The sequence below is a fragment of the Malus sylvestris genome, chromosome 9, assembly GCF_916048215.2.
Source record: "Malus sylvestris chromosome 9, drMalSylv7.2, whole genome shotgun sequence".
NCBI lineage: Eukaryota > Viridiplantae > Streptophyta > Magnoliopsida > Rosales > Rosaceae > Malus > Malus sylvestris.
This window is the reverse complement of record NC_062268.1, coordinates 4,678,164-4,704,318: the sequence shown is the minus strand read 5'-3', so window position 1 is coordinate 4,704,318 and position 26,155 is coordinate 4,678,164. Positions and strand designations below refer to the sequence as shown.

The window sequence follows — 26,155 nt, the reverse complement described above, 5'->3', positions numbered from 1 at the left end:
GAGATGCTTAAATCAGTTGGTCCACGCCAAATGAAGCTAAGCTAAAAGGCAGATAAGTAAATAAATCCTCATGTGATGTTTGCACTTTTTCCATGTGGCCCTGCACCCTCCACACCCCCTCCTCGGTTTCAATTATATATATGTTTGATATCTATCGGAATCACCACACCTTTTATCATATAAGATCGCACAAGTTAGACGAAATAATTAAGTAGCTAGCTAGGTAACCAGATGCACCCTGAAATTCATGTATATATGGATTTAGTAATAGGTTAAAGCTAGAAAGTTAACATTCCCCATGCAAGCAAAACTAGCTAGCTTATCTCCCAAGTCTTAAATTTAAAGCTAGGTAACTCATGGGATTTGTAGTGGCTGTGTAATGGTTTTATTGACACCTTATTTACAGTAAGTTGTGTGAACTACTCTTCAGATCAAGAAATTAATCTCTGAATAAAACGTACTCATTTGACATCTTCTTGTATTGTGTTGTCTTAATTAATAAATTTTTTTATCCTTTCATGTCAACAAGAAGAAAAGTTAAATTCAAAAATTCCGTAAAAAGAAGGGAGGGGGAGGAGCGACAACATCTATCGTACGTAGCCTTACCTTTACTTTGCAAAGAGATTATTTTCACGACTCGAACCTATGACCTTTCAGTCACAAAGAAGCAACTTTTCCGTTGCTCCAAAACTCAGCCTCAAATTAAAAAATTCATAATTTTCTGTTACTTAGTTGATGTGATGATGCATACCCACCATCACACTACTAAACAAATCTGAGCATATAACGATAGATTTAAAAAAAAAAGTTTTAGGATCTTCACTCCATTGGCATCAATATATATATTAATAATGTGTGGGCACATCTCAAATCTCAAAAGCCAATAAAAAACTATTTCAGTGTATGTTTCATTCATAAACGGTCGCTGCTATGCCAATGTGTGCTGTGTGATGGTTGTAAATAAAATTTTTCTTTTAATTTATATGCAAGAATAGTTAGTATTCTGTATGAAATTAGAAGGTCTCTGTATGCAAGCATGCTGAAATGCTTCCAAAACGCGGTTTCCATAAACATAAGATAGCTTGGCATTTTTGCTGGCACCTAACATGCATGTGTTTAGTTGAACACGTACGTCTTCAAGGGCTAAAAAAGTATAGGGAGGGCTTAAGCGTTACTAATTCGATGGTTAATTAGGTCAGATATGTGCTTTTGGTTTAAAAACGTTGGAGTGATCGATGACTTCGATGAGTACTCATTTTTTTCCAAGAAAGTTTTAATTAGGCGTATTTAATTGGGGTTATCAAGAATTCTTAAAAATGCTAGAAGTTTGATTGAGTTTTAATGGACTTTCATAGACTTTATTTGAATTTTGAGTGTATGCTTCAAAATCTCAAAGGGAGATACTGAATTCATTAAACCTAAAGGACACTATGAAATCGCTCCAAGTACATCAAAATTGTTCATTTTTAAAATTCGTGTAAAATTAAACTATGATTGAATACACATTAATTTGACTTCTTCAAAATATGATTGGATATATTTCTGTGTAGACTTTTATAATATATACATATATATATATATTTATTTATTAAAATTTTGTATTGGATAATCCTAAATTTTTAGACTCTTAAAAATTATAAAAATTACAATTGAAAACATCCATTAAATTAGTTTTCTGCCATTAATGGAATTATGCTCATTGTAATTCCACTACCCTTTTAACTTTTTAACAAATAGGAAAAAAAAAGTGTCCAAAAGTCCAGATCTCATGAGGTCATGGCAACGTGTTCTTGTACAAGACATTGAGTCATGCATTAGGGCTGGCCAACTTCGTAATAATTTCAAATCCTTGGCATATTCATTGAAGCAGCCAGGAAATTTTGCCTGGCGTTTTAGTTTTATATATTTTCTTCTGAAATTTTGAGCTTCGACGTTTTACACCAATAACAACTATACCCATCAACACTATAATTTGTAAAAAAATAATACTCCGGCTGGTTTATTGTGCCAAAAAATGAGGTGACATACAGTCTATAAAGAGTCTTACGTTGAGAGAGTCTCCTTAGCATTTCTCACATACACACACATATATATATATCCATACTCCATGTTGAGGCAAAGGCACGTGCCCCTGTGACAACCCTTAATTAATTAGCTTACATACATCGTATGGAGATTATCATGAATGCGACTTCTTTGTGTATGCATTCATTAGGTTTAGGTTTGAGTCGCTGATTAGTTTAATCCGAGTAGTGATTAGTAAAGATAATGCTACCATTTGTAGCTAGTTGTTTGCCGTTTGCAACTCGTATCAACTAAAAATAAAAAACAAAGACATTATGATAAATATCATTAATGTATAAAAAAAATATACTTGACAGAGCCATTAGACCATAAAAAGCAGTATTAGGTCTTATCATCACATCATATTTACTTAAATTTAGAGTTTGTCTGATAATCATTTTGTTTTTTGCTAGCTCCATAAGCAAAAGCCCCTATCATGATAAATCTTGCGATGTGTTGAGGGTGAGTATATAATGCAGCTTGAGTAGTACAGTCTTGTGCTATTAACGCATGAGCAACTAAAGAGTACATGCACTAAGGAAAATGAAGGAGGAAGGAGAGTGGTGGAAAGATGGCAGGAGAGATGTAGAAAAAATATACAAGAAAAGCCACACAAAACGAAAATTAAAGCCAAACCAAAACTATTTTTAATTGTTTTCATTTTCAAGTTTTTTTGTTTCATCTTATATTCCTTATTTCTTTCCCTCTCTTCCATCACCCTTCTTCATCATCCTTTTCCCCATATACCTTTCTCATATGTCAAACACAAAAAGTGAAAATTAAAAATTAGAAAACGAAATGTTTATTAAACACGTCCTTAGTTTCTACCATATAGACCATTTTCGGTTCTAACAAAAAACGTGGGCTGTGTGCGACTAATCACCTGAGGGATAGGAGTAAGCGCATATGCATCAGTATACGTAATTTGGCCACTATACACATGATATACCTCACTTGAGCAGGCAACATATATATATATTTGTTCTTCTCTTTCGTATATACTTTCTAATTTTCCTTTTTCGGGTTTCAGATAAATATATGCAAGAAAACATACAAACAACCAAATTAATGGGGGCTGTACGTGTCATAAAAAATTGGGGGCAATATGTTATGTAATATTCTGGCAAGGAAGTGTGTTCTTCCAAATGAAGATAATCTATCTTCTGCACAATTTTGGAAAACCTAGCTTGCTGGATGCCTAAATACTTGTGGGTCTGAAAGTACAACGTACTTAGGGCATATTATACAGAGTTTTGTAATTATGTATTGGACCACCCCACTTCGCTAATATGTACAAACTACAGCCATACACTTTGTGTACGTGTTGGCATTATAACAACAATACCAATGAATAAGTAGAGTCATATATGAATTTTAAAACATCACTACATTCGGTTTTGTGCCAAATCTTACGTTAGCTCTAAGTACTCCATGTTTTTTGTTAAAATAATTTTCTTAAGTCTTTCTATGTCTTCTTTTACTCCGTTTGCTTAGAGTCTCTGTCTATATCACATTTTTTAGCCGGAGCATTTATAAGTCTTCATTTCATTACATGGCCAAACTACTTTAATTGATGTTATATCAATCTTTAATTGCGGTTACTCCTACTTTATCTGTAGGTCTTTGCTGGACGTGCTAGGCATTGGGTAGAAAAATAACAAATAAGGTTGTAAACAAACAACAAATAGAAATGAAAAAAGAAAAAAAAAAGGAAAATTTGTTGTGGATCACTTTCGAACATGCTTTTCCAATCAACCATAAATTATAAAAATCTTTGTACACCTTTCACTATCTCTCCGCTGATGCATTAACATGATGGCATTTAATATGGTCCGTAATAAATATGTTGAACAAAATTTACAAGTGAGAATCAAACGTGGACTCTCGATGGATTACTGTGTGCAATTAAGGCACATCTTTTAGCTAAAAACGTACTTAGTGGTCTGATCTATATAATGCACTGTCTAGTGATGTAAATTTTAATAAATAAAGCATCTGGAAAAAAAAAAAGATCCAATGGTTTTATTAATAATTGTATTGTAATAGATGAATCAAATATTTTGCACCTATTTTGTGTGGCCTCTCTGGCCTCTATCATTGACTGACACATGTTAAGTTTATGATAATGTTAGATTTATTAACACGTGTCAATCAATAAGAGAAGTTACAAAGAAGTCACACACAAAATTGATGCAAACGTTTGAACTCGTATCGGATAGCAAAGAGAGGGTTGTTGCATTTCATGCATACAATGTACAAAGTAGTGCACTCGGTCGAGGCACAATATATTGGAATATGCCGACAGACTTTGATTAGAAATATACATGTAGGGTGAAAGATAGTATACATTCCTGAGATACGGTTTGGTCCAGTACGTAATAGATGATATAACGCTGAGGAGATGAGCATGTTTTTGAGTTTATCCAATATAGATTTCCTGCGCTTATATTATCTTGTTTTTCATGGATATATGGACTCACAAAAAGCACATATATGTAATTAATATATGTATATATATTAGGGTTGGATATGATGTTCTGGTTAGAAGGTCTAGAGGAAGACCTAGCTAGGAAGACTTGGAAAGAAATTTAAGAAAAAATATGAAGTATTTGGAACTAACAAAAGACTTGCCGCAAAATCAAGTGTGGTGACATTCTAGGATTTATATAGCCGACCTCACTTAGTTATAAGATAAGATTTGGTTGTTGTTGTTTTGTAGGTCAATCAATATATGGGATTAATCCATGGACCTTCTTCTTTCTCCAGTAACGTATATATCAGCAAATACCATGCATGTGACAATCTAAACTAGTAGCAGAAAACATGCATTTTTCCAAGGGACTCGATTACTCAAAGCGGCACAACCACTGAAAATGTGCGTCTTTTCCACACAATTTTGGGAAACCTAGTGGTCCAGCGGCTTGAGGATATATGCATTTCTGCAGCTTAAAGTTAAAACGTCCAAAAACTTATTAATCAATTTCTGCAGCTTTTAAGCCCGCAGTACTGATCTCGCCAACAGATTTCAGCATAAAGTTAAAAATTGACAAAAATTGTCTTGTGATAGTAATAAAAAGAATTATATAGTTGTTCATGACAAATAGACTTAATTTTTGGCGACAGTCTACAATATTCTGGAGTATTGAATACTCCGTCACTTAGAATTAGATTCAACTCAATGGTTATCAAATTTTCTTTAATTGGCTATTGATTGAAGCAAAATACTAAGTGGTGGGATATTCAATACTTAAGGCTTTTTTTTTTTTTGTAGTTATTTACAGCTTTCAAATCGTGAAAATAATTTCTTTGCAAAGCAAGGGTAATACTCCGTACGATATACGTTCCTTTTCTAGTCCTCTCAAAATGGGAAGCTTTGTTAGCTTGAGGTTGCTCTTTTGTAATTGTTTAATGCTAAGTGGTCATTGAAAATCAAGGGATTTCAGATAATCTAGAGGAGGATAGCTTGGTAAATTGGATAGGGGAATGGCTGGAAAAGTGGTTTTATTAGGCTTGGGAAGCTGCTTTCCAGTACATTAATCCACTTTCTTATTTCTTCCACCCTCTGACAAATCCACATGCTTATGTAGAGAGAGGTCCTGCCCTTCCAGACCCACACACATGGAAGTGGGGAGAAAATTGAACAAACCACATCTGTGATCTGACCCACCCATTCACATCTCTCCCACCTCTTTCCCACCCCGTCCTTCCTCATCTTATTACCCTAATTCTCCTTTATTAGGGTTTTTAAATGTAAATGACTGGGTAGCACTTCTACCATCAATAATATGACACTTGTTCTTTTTCAAAACTTATGATTTTAATTTGTTTTTAATAGAGAAAGACTAACATTGAAGTATTACTTAATTAAAAGGGTTGAGATCCCAATTCTTATGCTTCTTAAATTATAAAGTTCTGAAAACTGTGTCATTTTCTTTAAATAATCCTAGCTGCAACTCTTATTTTTAATATGTTTCCAAAATCCCGCCTCTGTCAACAAATGTAAGTGTAGTCAAATTAGTTAAAACATTATGTTTTCATGCTAAGTACTTAAGTTTGAATTTCGTTCTTGATCTGAGAGTAATTAAATTAAAACAGTATGCGATCATTCTATATACTCAAGTTAGAATTTTCTTCCCCATAATTTAGATTAAATTTATAATATAAAATGTTAGTCACCAATTCTCATTCTTTGCTATACTGATATCGAGCACTGCATATATAATACATACAACCACAAGCCTCTAATATATATATATATAGGGGTGTGATATCCACACATCCCATTTTACTTCTCACACACCTTTTTAATTTTCGGCCGTCGGATCGGATAAATGGAAGAAGATCAACGGACAGAAATTATCAAAGGGTATGTGAGAAGTAAAATGGGATGTGTAGATAGCACACCCCTATATATATATATATATATATAAATATATATGCTGCCTTCCCTAGAGAGAGCCAAAAGGCAAGTTATTCTCTTGTGCTGTGTGAGAAAACCCAAAAGATCAGAAAAAAAATACAAAGACATCTCTTCTTGGGTCTGCAGAACTTATTAATCCTTCTGTTCCGGCGCACTATATTTTTTTGATAGATCGTTGTCCTCCTCCTTACTCCTTACTCCTTACTCCTCCTTAGAAAGGTGGGGCTGCTGTGGGTGACTGTTGAGTGTTGGGTCCCTTCCCGTACGTCTCTTTTATTCCTTTTAGTTTTGCAGACGGATATTGTCTCCCTTGTTCTGTGAAACCCAAAAAACGAATTTTATTTATTTTTATATATCCATAGGTAAGGGACTTTTTTCTAAGCACTTAGCATGTTTTTTTCTTGTGCATTTTGTTTTTCTCTCGTTCTCTCTTCTCTTTTGTTCACTTAGCATGTTTTTTTTCTTGTGCATTTTGTTTTTCTCTCGTTCTCTCTTCTCTTTTGTTCTATACAAAAACTTTAGAGAAAATCCAAGAAAAAGAAGATTATTAATATATAGAGGGAAAAAACTCAATGCAGATTAACTAGCTAGAAGAAAATATAGTGGCTCGAGCAAAAACTCAGACAAAATCTGTTGTTTTTGGCTGGACAGAAAACTCAGCATTGTTTTTGAAACTATATGGATTTTGGGGTCTTGTAAAATTCTGGAAACCAATTATTTATGAGTGATTTGCTGCCTGGAATTTACAGAAATGGAGGTTTCAAAGGTGTGAGCTGGTGCGTTTGTGAAGCAAGAGGGAAAGGAGGTGGAAGTGAAGATGTCTGCAAAGATTTTGCATTCTCTAACGGATGAGAACCGGGACCTCCATAAGCAAATTGGGTGCATGAGTGGAATTTTTCAGCTCTTTGATCGCCACCATTTCCTCTCCGGCCGGCGTATCAACGGCCAGAACCACAAGAGACTTCCTCCAGGTATTTCTTATTTCTACCTTTTGCTTATAAGTGCAGTCAAGCTCAAAGCAGTTTTGGAAAAAGTGCTTTTAGTAAAAAAAAAAAGAAAAAAAAAAGAAACGTTAGTTTTGTAAATGAGGAGAAGGATTCTTATTGATGCGGCTCCTTATGATTTACTATTTCCTTTTGCATTTGATTTATATCAGCTCAGAAAATGTAAGAGTGAACTTGACCAAGTTTTAAGCAAAAATATTTTACAGAATTTAATTAAGCAATAAATATTTAACAGAACCATCAGCAAATTGTTAATAACATGTTTTATTTTGCTTTTTTTTAATATGCGTTTATAGTTTCACAATGCATGGTATGAACTTTCAAATGTATTTATACATTAATATTTATATTTGTATATATTTTTATCCAGGTGAGAATTGCAACCACGCAGTCGAACCAAGCACAGTGCAGAAAGCTACAGTAAGAATTCAGCACTTAGTTAATCACATTAGTGGATTGAAATTTTAATTAGAAGTTTCAATCTTTTGGTTATTAGATTAAGCAGAAATATTCATTACATGTATTTTGGAATTGCAGGAAAAAATTCGAAAAAAGGCGGTGAAAGAGAAACAACGAAACTCCACAGAATCATCGAAAACCACTGTTTCTTCTTCTTCTTCGTGTTCGTCTAGCTTGTCGTCTTTTGAACATAAAAAGGCAACTCAGCAAGAACCATCTTCGCCCAGCCAAACCATTTCCAATGACAAAGACGCTCGGGACCCATTCGTGAAACAACCAAATGTTTTGATGCACATACGCCGGCAATCCTTTGATCTACAAGGTCTTGTCAAAGACTCGATGCACAGAGAAGCCCGTGGCATTTCAGTTAAACCTGCAGCTAAAGACGGAGTTGGTCACACATTGAAGTACATAGACTCCCCGAGGCCTTCAATAAAATCCACCAAGCCAAGGGTTTCTGGTGGTAACGAGTCATTTCAAGTTCCCGCAAAGCTTCAGGTAGCAACTTGGCGTTCCAATGAAGAGAAGGATGGTTGCGCGCGCTTCTTACCAAAAGATGCTCGGAGGTTCTCTTATGATGGAAGAGAGTCGCGAGATGCATCAAAATCCACCATAAAACTCAAAGAACTCCCAAGGCTTTCTTTGGACAGTAAGGAACGTTCCATAAGGAGGGGTTGTAACCCAGAAACAAAAGGAAACTACTCCATCAAGGATCTGCAGAGAGAGTACAGGAACTGCAACAAATTGCTTGACTTGCAGCATGAACCCGGAAGCGCTAAAAGACCGTCTAATGTCGTTGCAAAGTTGATGGGGTTGGATCTACCAGATTCCGTGTCAACCACTGATAGTCCATTAAGGCTGATTAATACTGACCAATCTGACAGATCTGACCCCTTCTCCGGATCATCAAGAGCAACCAATGAAAACAAGCAAGATACTTTTTCTGGGATACTCCTTGCAAATACAAAGAAAGACAGCTCACCGCAGAGGAGAGGCACTGATCAGGTCATGAAGCCCACCTCCAATTCTAAGTTTCCAATAGAAGCAGCTCCATGGAGGCAGCCACACAGAAGCAAGGGTTCTCAACGATCAGATTTCAAGCAACAAGAAGAACCTATAAAAGCTCCAAATTCATCATCTTCAGTATATGGTGAAATGGAGAAAAGGCTGGCAGATCTTGAGTTCAAAAAATCAGGAAAGGATCTCAGAGCTCTTAAGCAAATACTTGAAGCGATGCAGAAGACGAAAGGAATGATAGATACAAGAAAGGATCACGCCTCAAATTTTGCATCTCAAATAAGCAACGAAAGCATTTCTTTGGACAGCACGGTATCAGCAAGCCAGAGATATCTACAAAGTAACATATCAGTTCCTGCCACGGCCAAGGGTTCCCAATCTCCAAAGAGTTATAAATCACCCACAGTCATATTGAAACCAGCTAAACTCATTGATAAAACCCACAGCTCTGCTTCCATGGTGAATTCCATGAATGACACATTGGGTCTTCGGAAGCTTCGGACCAGTGACCCTGGTGATAACAGAAAGGGATTGGTCGACAAGAAAACAGCCAAAGATCTGACACCAAGGAACAATCATGTCAGAGATCCCTTCAATCGACGACTCCATTCCACTGATGATAATTCTAACACAAGAACTTTGAAATCTGCACAAAAACCAAAGGCATCGCAAACTATGAGTGAAGAAAAAGTCACCAGCTCAAGTAGGAGTCCAGGAATCAAGAGCCCAAAAATGCAACAGAGAAGACTTGGATTGGAGAAGCAATCTCCTCCAAGCACTCCATCATTGAATTCAAGCATGACGAGAAGGCAACACACCAAGCAGTCACTAGAAGCAACCACCCCAGGTAGAAAACTTGGACACAAGACACCCAGTTTGCATCAAAGTAATGTGCAAATGAGGGAGACTAGCACCAAGACGAGAGATATGAGCCATCACGATGATTCCACTTCTCAGCAATCTGGGAGCACCATCAGCTTGGCCTTGCATACAGACACAGAAGCCACAAGCATTCATCAATCAGATACGATCACAGGCACGCATTTCAACAAGCATAACCAAAAAATAAAGGTAAGGGTGTCCCAGTTCTCATTCATTCCTGTAAGCTTTTTTCTTATCTGGGTTGACAGATGTTCTGTTTTCTTTCCCACAGCACCCAGCAGTGGGGTTGATTGATGACAGGTCAATGGCAGAAACTAGGAAAGCTTCCTCCGAACAACCAAGCCCTGTCTCTGTTCTTGATTCCACATTCTATCGCGATGACTCACCGTCTCCAGTGAAGAAGATATCAAATGCCTTCAAAGGTATAGTTCTTGTGCAACTGAGCCCTTATATGTAGTATAGAATGCAAGACGTATATTAAATTTCCTCGAATTTCTTGCTGCAGACGATGAAGCACAAATTCTGGAGATAGCAGAGTATGACCCAATGAACCAAGCTCTGTTATACAACAACACAAAGCCCGGTCTTGGGGCAGAAATTGATCATAAAAGATTAGAGAACCTGATTCAGAATCATCGATGCATGAGCAGGACACATGAGGACCCCATCACTGGTCCCCTCTGTGACAGTACAAATCCAGACCACATGTACATTTCAGATATACTGCTGGCATCAGGTATTCTCGGGTACCTCAAATCTACCTGGACAACCAGTGAGCTCAACACATCAGACCACCTGATCAACCCTAATTTGTTCCTTGCACTGGAAGATATCAGAACAAATACAATGCCTTCTGATCTCCAGCCCAAACCTGATGAGAAAATTCAAAGAAAACAAGTATTTGAGGTTGTTAATGAATTCCTTGTTCAAAAACTAGTGGTTGGAGAATCTTTGAAGCAGTGGTTCCCACCAAACAAGCTGGCAGATGGGAAACCAAGAAGCCAGCAGCTTCTGAAAGAATTGTGTTCAGAGGTTGATCAGCTACGAAGAATGAACTTGAATGGCAGCCTGGATGACGAGGATGAAAGTTTGAGAAACATCTTGTTGGAAGATTTCACGGATCAAGCAAAGAATTGGACAGAGTGTGACAGTGAAATTCCTTCTGTAGTGTTGGATGTCGAGCGGTTGATCTTTAAAGATTTGATAAATGAAATTGTGAGTGATGATTCAGTTGGCCTGCATGGTTGGTCCGGTGGGCATTGCAGGCAACTGTTTTCTGGGAAGGGGCTAAGGAAATATTGATTTCAAAAACTCAAATGGCAGCTTAGATGATGAGGAAGATAGTTTGTGAAGCATCATATCGCCAGATAACACATCAATCAAGGAATTGGGTGGATTGTGACGATTAAATTCAGGGTTTGGTGTTGGATGGTTGATCTCTAACGCTCTGTAACTGAAGTTTTGAGTGGTGGAGATGTAGCTGGTTTGCGCATGGTTAGTCTGGTAGGCATTGCAGACTTGCCAAGAAGGGGCAGTTGATAACATTGATCTTTTCCATCAAAAAGAATATTCTTATGTAGTCTTAATCATTTCCTCGGAGTCCTTTTCCTCTTTTGTTTTTCTTTTCCAGGTTTTGTTGGATAGAACAGAAGAGGGAGGAATATTTTTATTTTAAGTTCATAACTATCGTGTAGTTTTATCTTCTGTAAAGCCACAAATAACTACTGAAAAAAATTTAGCTATTCTCTAACATGTAAATCTTTGATAGAGGACACAGATCTATAATACAATTATGGTGTATGCATCTTTCCCTTCCAATTTCTCATTCCAGTTATGCGCAATTTATTGGACAGGAAAACACAGTTGACCTTTCTCTGCTCTATAAATAAGAAACTAAACATCAATTTTGACTCTATTTCGTTTACATGTTGATAAATCAACAAAGTGCACAACAGATTAGGAATAATATAATACTTGTGCACGCATTGAGAGTAGTATCATAAAATAACGAAAACAAAATAATTTCTATTAGAAAGAATCATTAACTGGTGTATCACTGCAACTGACACTAACATACCTTTGAAACTTGTTAAAGTGAGAAAATTCCCTCCAGAATTTTGTAATATCCATTCTACAATGTCCAGATGCAGACAACTACGCGAGCCAGCTTCCACTGCCAGTATCCTAAAACAAGTGTACAAATTCTAGTCGAAAAACAACCTAATTTATAACTCAGCAAGCTCCTCTGGGTTTTTCATGGAATCCTTCAGAATTTTCTCAGCCCTCCTTTTCTTTTCATCCTTCTCATATTCTCTTTCAAACAAGGAATAGGTTTTCTGAAAACCCTTGTTGTATGGGCTTGAATGAAACGTAGTACTTAAGGACTTCTTTGCAATTCCAACCTTAAATTGCACAATTGGTCTTCTGCTCACAAGAATCTCTTTCTGCCCCTCCTCTAATTCACATGATCCACTCTTCATTGTTTCAATAGCTGGAGCAAAGGTCTCCAGCAGTGAACACTGATTCAGGACATGGTTCTCAGCAACAACATTTCCCACTGTGGCTTCACTTGAAATTTTAGCTGGAACAGCAACATGAGATACATCCGTCTCCCCATATTGCAGAGGTGTAGCAAGAAAAGGGTTACTTTCTCTTGCTTGTTTTGCCTTATCAGCATCTTCAGGCTCAACAGAGGGTCCCTCTGACCCATTGCATAACAGCCTCCGCTGCAAATTGAACAGAGACCGCTCCACATTTCTCTGTTGTTTTTCTTGCTCAACCATATCAGTTTGAGGTTCTATAGCTCTCTCATTCAATATGGGTGACTGGGCATATGTATGTGGTTCAGGAAAAGCAGGCAACCAACTAGGTATATGCTCACCAGGTGTCTCTACGCTGCTTTGCCAAAAACTAGGGTTCAGATTTCGGTCCTTAACAACTGGGAATTGAGGAATAGAGTAGGAAAATGGAATAGGCTCAGTTTCAGTAACATACTGAGCAATTTCCCTAACCGTCCCTGAACTTGTAAGACAATGATCAACATCTGAAGCACCTAAAAATCCCTGCACCAAGCCCAAATCTTCCAACCCTTGAATCATATCAAAAACATTGCATTCCGTTCTACCAGCTAAATTAGCATATAAATGCGCAGTCTTTCCAATGTTATGAATGTACTGAACAGCAACATCAGAGAGTTTTTCGAGAGCAGACAATTGGAACGTCTGAAACCCCACTATCTCACATACTTGCGCTATTGCAATCTTCGCAATTGCTCGTGCAAAGTCATCACCACTCGATTTTCTCTGTGTTCTATTGTGTTGTTCATGCTCTCTTCGACTCTCCACACCCCCATCGGTCATATTCAACCCCTCATATCAGGCCACCCAATGCAGTATAATCAAAACCAACATTCTTCGTAAAACCCTGCCAAACCCCACCTTATCTACCGGCCAAAAACCATCAATTTATCGATTATGCCTCGGTGTTCTTCCTAAGAAAATGCAAGAAAAAACAACATAAGATAAAATAATTTCACTGAGCTGGACCTGATACAACGATTTGATTTTTTTTTTTCGTTTCGGTTATGAAATTTTTTCTCAGCGAAGGGGAGCTTCCAATCACTGGAACTACTAGCCGTTACAAATTACAAAAAAAAAAATGCAAAAATATTTATAAAAAAAAATGAATCAAAGCTTAATATTCTGGACCTTTCTCGAAATTAAAAAAGCAAACCCTAAAACTTCTGACTTGGAATTGAAATCAAACCAATTGAATTGAAAAAAAAAATGCGGAAGCTACAGAAAGAAATAAACTTTGAGGAGGAAGCTTACCGGTGAAATCTACGCTTTTACGATCCAATTGAAGCACCGGCGGAGCAGAGGCTGATGTCAGAGATACGGCGGCGCTCGGAACACCGGTCGATCCGAATTGAGTACGTAAAAGGGGGAAAAAAAACGTTTCTTTGAAGAGAGAGATTGAAGTTTGAGATTGGGCTAAAACCCTAGAAAACCCTCTGGATCGAGAAGGACGTTGAAGCTTGTACGGGAGTTTGGGAGCTCTCAAGTTTGTTACCACTTGCGAACGAGAGGAAGGGAATCGGGGAGAGAGAGAGAGAGAGAGAGAGGCTTTTCCACGACTTGTCGTTTTTAGAGCGAGGACTGATGAACTTTGCGACAAGTAGTATAAATCTTTCTCCCGATGGCTTAAAACACAATTGGGACAAATTACTTGTTTTTACTTATAAAAAAATTATAATTAAAACAAATTAAGGTAATGATTTTCACACTCTCGTTTTCTCATTCTACATTTTTATTGTTTTAGTCACCTATTCAATCCAGTGAGCTTGAAACATAATTCGGATTAATTACTTGTTTTTACTCACACAAAAAATACCATTAAATAAAATGAACTTTAACGAAAAACTCACAGTACTGTTCACTTTAATGAAAAATCATATTTTTACACTGAAAAGTAAATCTTGGTACTATTCATTTTACTCTTTATTTTGTCCTTATCGTTAAAACTTAAAGTTTTCAAGTTATTTTCATTAGTTTTCTTTAAATTAAATTAAGGGTAATAATTTTCACACTCACTTTCTCTTACCTCATGTTCTCATTGTTTTTGTTACCTATTTAGTCCAACGATTGAAAGTGCAGAATAAAGAAAGATGAGTGCAAAAATTACTTCAATAAATTCATTTGATCATTTGCCAATTGGGGCTCTAATTGTTGATAAAGGCACATGCACTGAGTGCGCCAATTTTTTAAGTCAGTTGGATCAAATTCAAAGATCATTGGCCTCCAATTTTAAGTTGTTGAAACAATTGTTAATTATGTCAGTTTTGCGTAATTTTTGGGGTACCTGCAAACACTAAATGTCAACGTTTTTGAAGCTGTTGGATTAAGACATTGAATTTGATCAATGGTCAATTGTGAGAACACTTGCATTGTGAAGCTGTTGGATTAAGACATTGAATTTGATCAACGGTCAATTGTGAGTACACTCAATGCATGTATGTATCAAGTAAGAACAGTAATTTTGCCTTCAAATTCTCATCAACACTAGGTTCGAAAGATGTGTGAACTATGATCAATCACAGATCAAGACTTGACGACCATGATGAGAGATTGACGGGACTAGATCAGAAAGTATGAGTGATTTTGGATTCACGGGAACTAAAAAGAACAGAAAGGAACAGAAAGTACGAGTCGTTTTTATTTTTATTAGTTACTACTGCTTAATTTGCCAGAAATGAATCAGATCGACTTCACTTTTCTAGGTTATAATTTGTAACTTCATTTGTTTTGGCCAATCCTCTTTTCTTGATTATTATGCGCCAACTGCATGGAACAGTGCTACTCCTGTGCCTCCTGTAACAGTACTGATCCATCGTATCTATGTAAAACAAATTAAGCAGGGAGGCAACACATAAAGCTTTTGCAGTTCTAACTACTTGTAGTACTGCTCATCAACTCCTGATGAAGGACTTGTTATACTAAATCTGCTTAACAAAATTCATTCACAATCATGTATATCTTTTTACGGTTTCGACAAAAAAAAAAAATCATATTTTTACGGTGAAAATCTACAATGCACCGGTGTGTGCTATACATTGGTGCATTGAACGACTGGATTTTGACAATTTCAATCTAACTGTTCAAACATTGGTGCATCCCATAAACAAGTTGTTGTAGAAATGGAAATGGCTTCTAACATACCTTTTTTCTTTCTTTACTCACCTTTTGGGTATTGACAATCACAATCTAACCGATCAAACATCTGTGTATCCAGTACCCTAGTGTGATGTAGAAAGGGAAATGACTTATGCATGCCATTTTTCTTCCTTTACACACATTGTTTATTTGTCTCATTTGATTCTCTTTTATTTTATTAATTCAATGTGCACGGAGAGAAATTTGGTGTGTAAAAAATCACTTCATATGCAGATAGACTTTTGATAGTTTCTTATGATGTAAACAGCTGGCTTCAAGGACACATGAAATGCCCTAGCTAGAGATATCATATTCTCTTAATACCAGATTCTAATTAACTGCACTAGTTCAACATATAGGTAATAATTCCAACACAAAGCACTCATAACCCTATATAACTAGCAAAATTGTCAATCCAGCACCAGATTTCTTGCAAGTAAATATATATATATATATATATATATATATATATATATATATATATAATTATGTTGTTGGATCTTGTGTATGTGATGTTGACACGAGCTACTGCTCTCATAATCTCACTCTAGGTCGTACAATTAAAGCCTGCAGACTCTCTTCTTACTTTACCTCCCCCTCGATCAGAAGGCTATTCTACTGGTAATAATGTACACTACTACATTTACTCGATCCTGTCATGTTTGCAGTCCTGCCTGATGTCTAGCAGAAATTAAAAAGAAAACAAGCTTAGACATTTCACATTTCAGGTTGCTCCTACAATCTCTCTCTCTCTCTCTCTCTCTCTCTAGGGTTTTAAATCTTTCTTTGCAGTTTTTTTTTTTGGTAAATAATCTTTGTTTACAGTTGCTAGCTTAGTTAGAGAGAGAACAATTAATGATAGTTTGCAGAGAACAATCTCGTGAAGTTGTATATATCTGAAATAAGGCCATCCCCACGCATACATAAAGAGATAATGCCATGGCGCACAATTCCATTGGCATTTAGTTATACAAAACTAATTTGACTCTAACAACATAGCATACACCGAATCTAACTGACATTCAGTCGAATATGAATAATGAACACAATGTAGCTTCACACCATTACTGATGCTCCACTCGAATTTATGCTCGAAAATCTCTTTCTTATACTTTAATTTCAAATGCAAATGTCAAATAATATAAACCAAAATAAGTAGGAAATCAAATCATATGTAGCATCTTTAATCTGAAATGAACATTAATAAGAAGACTGACTAAACCCCGTAAAGTAAGATGTGTTCTTGTACCTTTGCCTGCGCTCCCTAGCTATACCTAGCTCCCATTTAAGAAATACCAATCTGAGCCATTAAAGCAAGCTTATTAGCCTTTCATGAGTCTTTGAATTAAAAGCATCAGTACGCATCATCGAGGCAGAGGCCCCTGATCGTTATTTGACTGATGACCACTTCCAGTGTTGTTTGAAGAATGCACAAGCTTAGTTACCATACTCAAATGGGGTGCTCTCAGAGTTTGGCTACTAGGGTATAGAGCTGGTGTGGAAAGAGAATTGGGCAATAGGTTTTGTGAGGTACTAGTACTACTACTTGAGTTTAGCAATTGCAAATGGTTGAATTGTCTTGGATCTATCTCTCCTGTAGCCGCCGCGTTATGCGAAGGAAAATAAGATTGTGTCGTGGATAAAGACAATGTGGATGGCAACGAGAGGACATTAAGGAAATTGTGGAGATCTGTAGTTTGGGATTGGAATCCATGGCTTCCTAATTGAGATAGTGGAAAACTTGAAGTCTGATGAGGATGATCCCAATTTTGATAAGCATAAGGCATATTCGTAGAACTATTCAGGAGACCTGGAAAGAACGGAGGGTTGGTATTACTACCTCTGGTTAAGAATGCGTTTGATGAATTACCATCAATATTATTGCCTGCTTGTTTTTGATCATCTGATATTCCAAGATTATCCTTCCGTTTTTCTTCCTCCTCCTCATTTCTTGTGTCTCTTGCAATTTCTTTCGACTTTGCTCGCCAAAAAGCATCCAAATTAGTAGGCCAAACATTTGATCTATCTATTCCACTGCTAGGGCCTTCTCCTCTATGATTATGAGATAATTGGGGATGAGCATTGGTTTGATCATCATGAGATGAAGTGAGCACTAATGATGGATGATTTAAACCAAAAGTCCCGGGTGGTGGCATTGGCAGCGGAGGAAGTTCATCGATTTCATGCTTAGCGGCATCAAGCAACCAATCGACAACCTTGCTAGGCTGGTTAAGACCAAGCTTATCTTGAAGATCGTACAATTGGATTGCAGTGGGTACCGATAGCCTCACCCGCCGATCTCGAAGCCCTCTTATGGTGCAAACCTTGCTATGCCTGTCCTTTCCTCCAAAAGCTCGGGACACACGTACAATCCTTGGATCCTTCAACCTTGGCCATGGAGTTGATGAACGAGATAAATTAGGGTTTGATGAGGTTTTATTAGCTTGTTCATCACGACTTGCACTGCCAGCTCCTGCTTCTTTAAAATCTGCTTCACTAATGAGACTCTTAATCATCTTCTGCACTCTCTCGTCATTGGTTCATCATTTCAGCTCAACACGCAGATTTCTATTCTCTTTGCAATGATAACTTCACTTCACGAATTAATCATGATATGCTTCTCTTCTTCATGTGCTTTCTTTTTTTATCAGAATCTGCCACACCATCAATCATGAAAGAAATGAATTATAAAAAAAATGAAAATGATAAAAAAGTGTTTCCTACTAAGCTAGCAAATATCTATGACATATATGTGATGATCCACAAAATAAAAAACGAAACTAATATATATACAGCTTTCATGAATTGTTTCATGAACGAAATTAATAAGGAGCTCAAAAGAAGAAGCGATTCACAAGCTATAGAAATGTTTAGTTAAGGAATTCCAATTTTACTTGTCTCGCGTATGTATATTAATGGAATTAAAGCAAAGCAACAAATATAAAGCTAGGTATGTGATGCTAATGATTTTATAATTCTAGGGTTACCCAACCAACATATTACTTGAAATTGACCCAACTTACATGAAAGTAAACATTTTCTGCTTCTTGTTTTGCAGACAGTTTTCGGTGCTTGGTGAGTTGAATACACAGTATTACACAGAATGGTAAAGAAAGGTATATGGTTTTGATTTTCTCAACTTGAAATTGGCTTTGTGAGTTTAGTAGAGAAGTACTAAAATCAACTAAGCAGCCGTCTGTACTTTTGAAGATTAAATTATTCTGCAAGTATGTGGAGAATATGAGAATAAACTTCTTGAAGAAGAAGAAGTAGAGACAGCCGTTTGAGAGGAAAAAGTAAGGCGCCGGAATTCCACCGACCATGCCCAAGGAAAGATAAAGCAGTGGTACATACACTGCCACGTGGCACTCTCACTATCAACTCAAATGAATGTGGGTGTAGCTATGGTAGCTAGTCGATATCTCATCATTTCCTCATCACGCATGCATAAGGTTAATTAGAGTAAATTAACTATGATTTAGGAGTTAATTGAAGATGAATTTCAGACTTTTATTTCACACGGTATGTTCTAAGTTCGATTCTTTATGATATTGAATCACATGATGATGATTATGAGAAGGCTGAAATGTCTTTATAAGTCTTCCTGGCCCCCGAAAAAATGGGTTGTTGTCAGTGCTGTAGCCATGATTTGAAAAATGGGGTCATAATATCAACAAAAAAAACTTCATTAGCCATTCGTCGAGCACTTACGAAGCACTGCCAATTCCTGTCAACATATGTTGAAAGTTTATGCTAACATATGTCACAACTACTATTATTAGTAAAGGCTTGTCTAGGGTTGATGCATGATACTGTGGAATAATGTTGAAAATTGCCTAGGCTTTTCAACTAAGGTATTTAATTGAGTACATGATCGCACACAAGAAGAGAGAAAAACTAAAGAATTTCATCGAGCACATGATCGCACAATAGAGTCGCACACAAGAAGTAGGAGGGAGAGGTTGTAATTTAGTTTGCCTTAGGACCTTTATAAGGGTCAAATATAAATTATATAATACACAAACAAATATACATGGAGTTTTCAAAATTGTGGATTTCGTGATGAAGCCATCAACTGATCTCTTTTTTTTTTTTTTTAAGAAGAAAACAAGGATTATTTATTTATTTTTTTATCAAAAGAAAACTAGGATTTAAGAGGGCTATGAAACTTAAAATCTCTACCTAGCTGCTCAAATCACATTATATATGATACGCCTTGTAGGCAACATAATTGATTTATACTTGGTGATAAGTTGAAGCTGCTAATATTTATGTATATACATGAAATACAAAAGTAGGAAATTTCACTTGGGGGACCATATGGATGCATGTTGCACATTCGAAAGTGGTGAGTGTTGCTTTATCGACAATTAACAAAAGATTTTAGATATATCACTTTCATATGCACGCCTAAAGTACCAAAAAGGATGAACATGTTCATGTGGACAAAGTAGCGGAAGCTTTCCTCCCATATCCAAATACTCAAGATGTGTGGTAATGATTCGATGGCCGGCATAGATATGTTGTGTTGTGTGAGTACACTTCAAATATATGAATCCAATTAACCAATCATTGGAATTGACATTCATCTCTGCTGCCTAACAAAATATATTTCTCACAGTTTTCTCTCTAATTGCATCACACAGTTGAACTATCCCCGCTTTGTTTTTATGCCTCTCTTTTAATGTATTTTTCTTTTTTCTTATTCTGTACATGAAGAGTAAAGTTTATGTCCTCAATCGTCTGTCTAGGTAGAATGCTTTTTCTAATTCAATAAAATATCAAGGTTTCTTGAAAAAGAAAAGCATCACACGCTTGAAACTATAGGGGAGGACAAAGAGAAGAAAATAGATGGACAAGTGACGTGGTGTAATATGTAAGGGAAAATCAAGCAACACCTTGTAACATAATATGAAAAGCAAAGATGGCAAAATTCCAGAAAATATCCTCAAAATGAAAATCTTTTAAACCTAACGACAGAATTTGATGCAAAATACTCGTGTTACGGAGCAAATGTGAGTTTGGCTCGTCTCGCTCTTTTTATTTTATTGAAAAGACGTATTATGCGTCAAATTAAAGTTCCAAAACCAAATCTGAAAATAGTTTTTGCTGTTAGTGAACTGGCCTATCAAGCTGCTCCTCAATCATTAGCCAACTGTTCTATGTCAACAAGCTGATTACATATGAAGATTAAGTTTAGATTAGAAAGATGTATATATCCACTTGGTATCATGGGCTACAAAAATTTGTGGTATATATACTCTGAGCATTAGCATGTGTATGATAGGTACTTCGGACAATGAGAGGCTACCTAATAGTTGAGGGACCAATACGTGCATGCATTTTCTTTTGAAAGGCCGAATAGTGAGTTCGAATAGGACCACACGACTTTTTATTGCAGAGAGATATGCACGAAGTAATTTAAGACTTGCTGACCTAGCAGCTGACAACCTACCCAGCCGTAACGAAATTGCATTGCTCTTTTCAACAAAACCAATTTATTAAGCCATTGGAAGTAATAATACAAAAAAAAAAAAAAAAAAAAAAAAAAAGCCATTGGAAGTAATGATCTTCTCGATGAACTATAGAGGTGTATGCAAGGTTCTTTCTCAATTGTTTATTTTTAGTCCTTAAATGTCAAATATTAGTGCTTGAACCTCCAGAATGATTAGGTATTTTCTGTTTGAAGAGGTAATCGTGATCGTAGAACTCCAAAACCCTAATTGCAATATGGCACCGGATCCAAAAACCCTAATTTAAATTATCCCAGAAGTTAACTGAGAACACTAGCAAGAAACTTCAAAAACCCCCTAAACTTTGAAATCCCTAATTACGTACTTCAGAATTCTCAGCGGAAGAGTTTTCTGTTGGTATTCAATTAGAGCTGCACTGCATACATAGTTATTTCACATATGAGTGACATATACAGGGAGCGAGTAACACTGCAGCCTGCATATTGTTTGAGAGTGGAAAAAATTAAACAGAGAGGCCCTTCACTGCTTCTTTTGCTGGGGGAAGAAAGAGACAGGACAGAAAGACTGTTAGGGTTTTCGTCTAAAACAAGCAGTACTGGCGGGCATCTCAAGATCGGGCACAGTACGTACAGAGCTATATGTTCATAAACTGACTATGAAGGGCGTTGGCCCCAATAAATGGTCCCTGGATTCCAGACACAACCCTTCTGCCACCTCTTGAGTCATCACGCTCAACCTTCTGAATCTACCCGCAATATGTTACTCGTTCCAATTTTTTTTTTCCCAACCAGCATGTCTCTTGAACGTTTTGAATGTTAATCTAGAAGAAATATTGATAAGTTATTAAGTATATTCTACCACTATTTGCAGTGAAGCTCACTCTTTTTTCTTGATATTAAACCATTTTAATTTTTTTAAGGCCAATGCTAAGAACCCAAATTTGTCAGTATGTTTATTAATCTGGACTTATTCAATTCTTAAAAAAAAAAAGTTAACCCAATTAAAAAATGGAGTTTTAACGAAACACTCTCAGTACTGTTCACTTTTAACGAAAAATTACATTTTTACCTTTCCCTGTTACTATTCACTACACCTTTATTTGTCATTTTTCATTAAAACGAAAGTTTTTTTAAACTGTTCGTTAGTTTTCCTATTATAAAACCCCAGAAACGAGCCATCGCCGACCATCACATGTCTCTGGCCTAGACAAGGGTGGAGCCATAAATTTTTTTATGGGTGGACTAGCTAAAAAAATTACCCTAAAATTAAATGATATTTTTTTGCCAAATACGTATTGTAAGCAAAAGTTTAAGTCTAACTTTTGTATTTGTATAATTTAAAATTTACTTAGCATGAACTCAATAGTTTTGCAATTGCAAATTGCAAAAATTACAATAAATCATCAAATTTCACATATATTATGATGTAAACACAAGAAGATAGAAACTTGATACATGGACTATCTCAATTACAACCACACAACTAGCACAAAACCAAACAATAAAAGCAGAAGTAACAAAGAAAATTGATTGAAAATAATATAAAGCCTACTGAATTAAAGCAAAATAATCTTGAACAAAATGACATCACAATTTCCATGATAACTTTATATTTTTAGTTGTGCTAAATACTCACTGAGCTAGTTTCATTAAAAAATAATTCTTCCTGCATTTTTTTGTTTGTTTATAATTCTTCCTGGATTAAAGCCCACCGTAGCCTTGGTGTGGCTCCGCCAGTGGGCCTAGATCGCAGACAACTGATCCTAAATATATGAGTGACATTTTTTGGGCTATATCAACTGTAATAGAGTCTACATTGTTACAAACGTGAGAGAATAGCTTTTAGTCTCATTGAAAACGGAAATTCTTATTTAACACCATGGATAAACTAATATATATTAATTTTGAATTATTAATCGATTTATTTATTTATTTTTTAATTCTATTGCGAATACTAGAAATATGAGAACTCATTATCAGGTGGTGTGATGGCATGACATTGTGACAGGAGGTCGCAAGACGTATAAGTTTGGGTTATTGTTGGTCTCAAAATCCGTCTCGGCCTCACAACGGATAATTTCGGGATCTCTTGGTCTTTCTAGTTTATGTTGCTGGCATGCCAACTTGTAGCCTAAGGCCAAGGGAATAAAAGAGAAGAGAAGTTGGTGATTTTAGTTGCGCTTGATTAGACTTCTTTCAATGCTATTGAGGACCGAGGAAGAAACGTGTCTCGATCAAGCGTTCTCTGCACCTTGGGTGCAAGGACTTTGAATAAGTGTTATTTGTGAAAGTGGAGTGGTATGAATTTAATTAGTGATTGATGTGGTGAGATGAGATGAGATGTATGGAAAGGCGAATCACATCAACCCAAACAAACTGGTCGAATGGATCGAACTAATAAGTAACTAAATTACAATACTCCTATTGCAATAAAATAAAATCAAGAAAGTGAATTTGCAATGTAATAAGTTTGAGAGAAAATTAAAATTACTTTATAAATTAGAGAAAAAACGAGTTACACTACGAATATAAAGTGAAAAGTGTATCTAGAACGAGAAATAAAGATAAAAGCATGCAAGGTGTACATAAAATAAAAAATGAGTTTTGTGTTTGGTCGGGGACCTCTAACAATGACCTAAAAAGTCCCTTTATACTAACTGTCTGAGAGCATCCATTCTTGATGTCTTCCCCTTGGTTGCCTCTTGAGCGTTGAAAATTCTTAATCAAGTTCCTCATTGAATGTCATGGTTGACTCAATTCAAGATGAAGATCATGCCATGTAGATGGTGCCAAATACTGCTCCAAACAGTTAGGATTAGCTCCAGGCTTGAGTGGATTAACCGACTCGTTTGGAAGGTCTTATTTTCAATGGGCTGTTGCCAAATGGCTTTGATCACATGACAACACCAAACCGGAATAGTCTATAGACATATGAATCTCCATGCACAGGAAAAACGAAAAAACAAGAAGCCGAAGTTATCAATTTCTACGGTAAAATTCACTAGATCATATGATCAATTTCTTTTCTGGTGCGATACGGGTATGGGCCGGTTTGTGTTGAAGGGATCAAACCAAAATTCCTCTCAGGGTAAACACTAAATTATTTTTAGGATACCATTAGAAACAAAGTTGAGCTAGCTAGTTATTCCTCAACCACTAGATATAAGAATTTCATAAACAACAACTATTTGATGAAATTTAATTAAAATTAGAATACGTGAACCAATTGGAAATATGAAAATTAGCCCAAACTTTTTAAACACATGAATTGTCGCTTAATTTGTCGATGTGAGATTCGCACTCTAAGCCCTCACTTCATGAGCGGGGTCATTTAAGGCTTTACGCATAACATATAAACAATACGTATTAAATAATGTGATAAATGTGAGATACTTATTAGAATCAACACGTATGTTAGATTGGTGTGATACTATGAAGAAAGTTGAAGTTGTAGGCAATACTATTTTTCTTAATATATTAATATTCAAAAGCGAGTTTGAATCACATTATTGCTAGCCCACCCCATTTCCTTAGTGTACATAATATCGTTTGTTCGAAAAAAAATATTAATTTTCTCATATGTTGTGTAGCGTAATTAAGAAGATAATTGCACTTCAAAAAAATTGGTTGACAAATTCTTAAATTTGCCTTATTTTTAAAGAATTGTTATTGTCTTATGAGGAGTGCACAATTTGAGTTATGAAGTGACAATAATAATTCCTTACATCTATAATGAGCAATACTTAAATTTGATGTCAAGATAAAGTAAATTTAGTCCAATTTCAAATTCATACAGCATCTTCCAGTTTTTTCAATTGCATATAATGACTAATGACTTCGTATCAATGAATTACAAATTTCTTAATTTCGGTTAGTTTCTCCTTTATCTGCTCATGCGAACGTTGTGAGCCCCATAATATTTGACACGTAGATAAATTAAAAAAAATAAAAAATGGACATTCTTTGTTAAAGAAAATCGTGTTAAATAATTTAATTAATTAATTAAAAACACTTTAATAAGAAAGAACTGCCGCTACGGCCACCAAAGTAACCAAGCCTCTCCTTCTTGTTACCGATCAAGGGCGTGCCATTTGGGCCGGTGACGTTGACGGCTTTGACATTTCCGTCCTTGCCAAAGTATTTGAGTAACTGTAAAGTTGCAATTAGCATTCGGATATAATCAGCCACACTTAAAAAAGTCTTGTATAAAAGTAATAACATCCAAACCAACAATATCCCAACATGACTAATAGGAAGAACCAGAAAAGCCATCAGGTCTCATAGCACTAGAAGAATCGATAAAGAAACAACAATTCTAATTTCATCAGCTAAAGGTAAATAAGAAAGAGATTATTTTTTACTTCACTAACCATAAGGTGGAATTACACCACAACATCTTTAACTACACTCATACTGATAGAGGAATTATATAATAACAAATAAAAGTTCATCTAAAGCGTTTTCAGTTTTTTAAAAGCAATTCCAAATAAGTACAATAACTTTTAGGCAATTGGCCAGCTAAAAGCAAAAATTTAGCTAGTAGGGTTGGAGATGCTCTTAAGATATCAACCTTGCCATAAATATTTTTTTACTGAAACTTCATGATTTTTTAAGAGTAATGTGCTTTACACACCAATTTTTACTTTTCACACAATCTCTTAAATTGCGGTCGTTAAATTGAATGAATTGAAAAAAATCAATAACAAAAAATTAATTTTGACAAAAACAAAAAACTAATTAGGTTGTGTAAGAGGTAAAATGAATGTGTGAATAACACTATCTTTTAATTTTATTTTATGATTAAACTCGTTTGACTTTTGTACACCTCACCATTTTAGCATTAATGCGTTTACATATCAGGTATTTTATTTATTTTTTAAATCAAAAAATTGGATTTGAACATTGCCTACTACACAAGCATCTTCTTTATGAAACGTTAGTTTGAATATGGCCTAATTTTTGGGATTTTATTCTCATAAACATTTCTACTCACGCGGATATTCCTAGTAGTTTCGTTTGAAAAAAGTTGCGTGCATGGTTTGGCATCTCTTTGGTAAGCTGCCACGAAGAATGGAATAGGATTCTGTTTTCTTCTATTCACAATCACATTCCATGTCATTCATTA

The 26,155-nt window shown here is 35.9% G+C and overlaps 3 protein-coding genes across 3 annotated transcripts; 1 reads left to right on the top strand and 2 right to left on the bottom strand.

Annotated features, from left to right (window-relative positions):
- Positions 1-6,511: 6,511 nt before the first annotated feature.
- LOC126582816 (protein LONGIFOLIA 1-like) lies at positions 6,512-11,664 on the top strand. Its single transcript, XM_050247024.1, is given in 6 exon segments — positions 6,512-6,703; positions 7,234-7,455; positions 7,859-7,908; positions 8,026-10,071; positions 10,073-10,268; positions 10,352-11,664. Coding segments are annotated over 5 exon segments (3,243 nt in total). The 5' UTR covers positions 6,512-6,703; positions 7,234-7,301; the 3' UTR covers positions 11,149-11,664.
- A 68-nt stretch (positions 11,665-11,732) lies between these two features.
- On the bottom strand, positions 11,733-14,004 carry LOC126582824 (transcription initiation factor TFIID subunit 8-like). Its single transcript, XM_050247034.1, has 2 exons — positions 13,677-14,004; positions 11,733-13,336 (listed from the first exon to the last, which is right to left on the bottom strand). The coding sequence occupies exon 2, from the start codon at positions 13,203-13,205 to the stop codon at positions 12,072-12,074; it is 1,134 nt and encodes a 377-aa protein (XP_050102991.1). The 5' UTR covers positions 13,206-13,336; positions 13,677-14,004; the 3' UTR covers positions 11,733-12,071.
- Positions 14,005-16,641: 2,637 nt separating this feature from the next.
- Positions 16,642-18,851, bottom strand: LOC126582822 (transcription factor TCP13-like). Its single transcript, XM_050247031.1, has 2 exons — positions 18,581-18,851; positions 16,642-18,211 (listed from the first exon to the last, which is right to left on the bottom strand). The coding sequence occupies exon 2, from the start codon at positions 18,071-18,073 to the stop codon at positions 16,922-16,924; it is 1,152 nt and encodes a 383-aa protein (XP_050102988.1). The 5' UTR covers positions 18,074-18,211; positions 18,581-18,851; the 3' UTR covers positions 16,642-16,921.
- Positions 18,852-26,155: the final 7,304 nt, after the last annotated feature.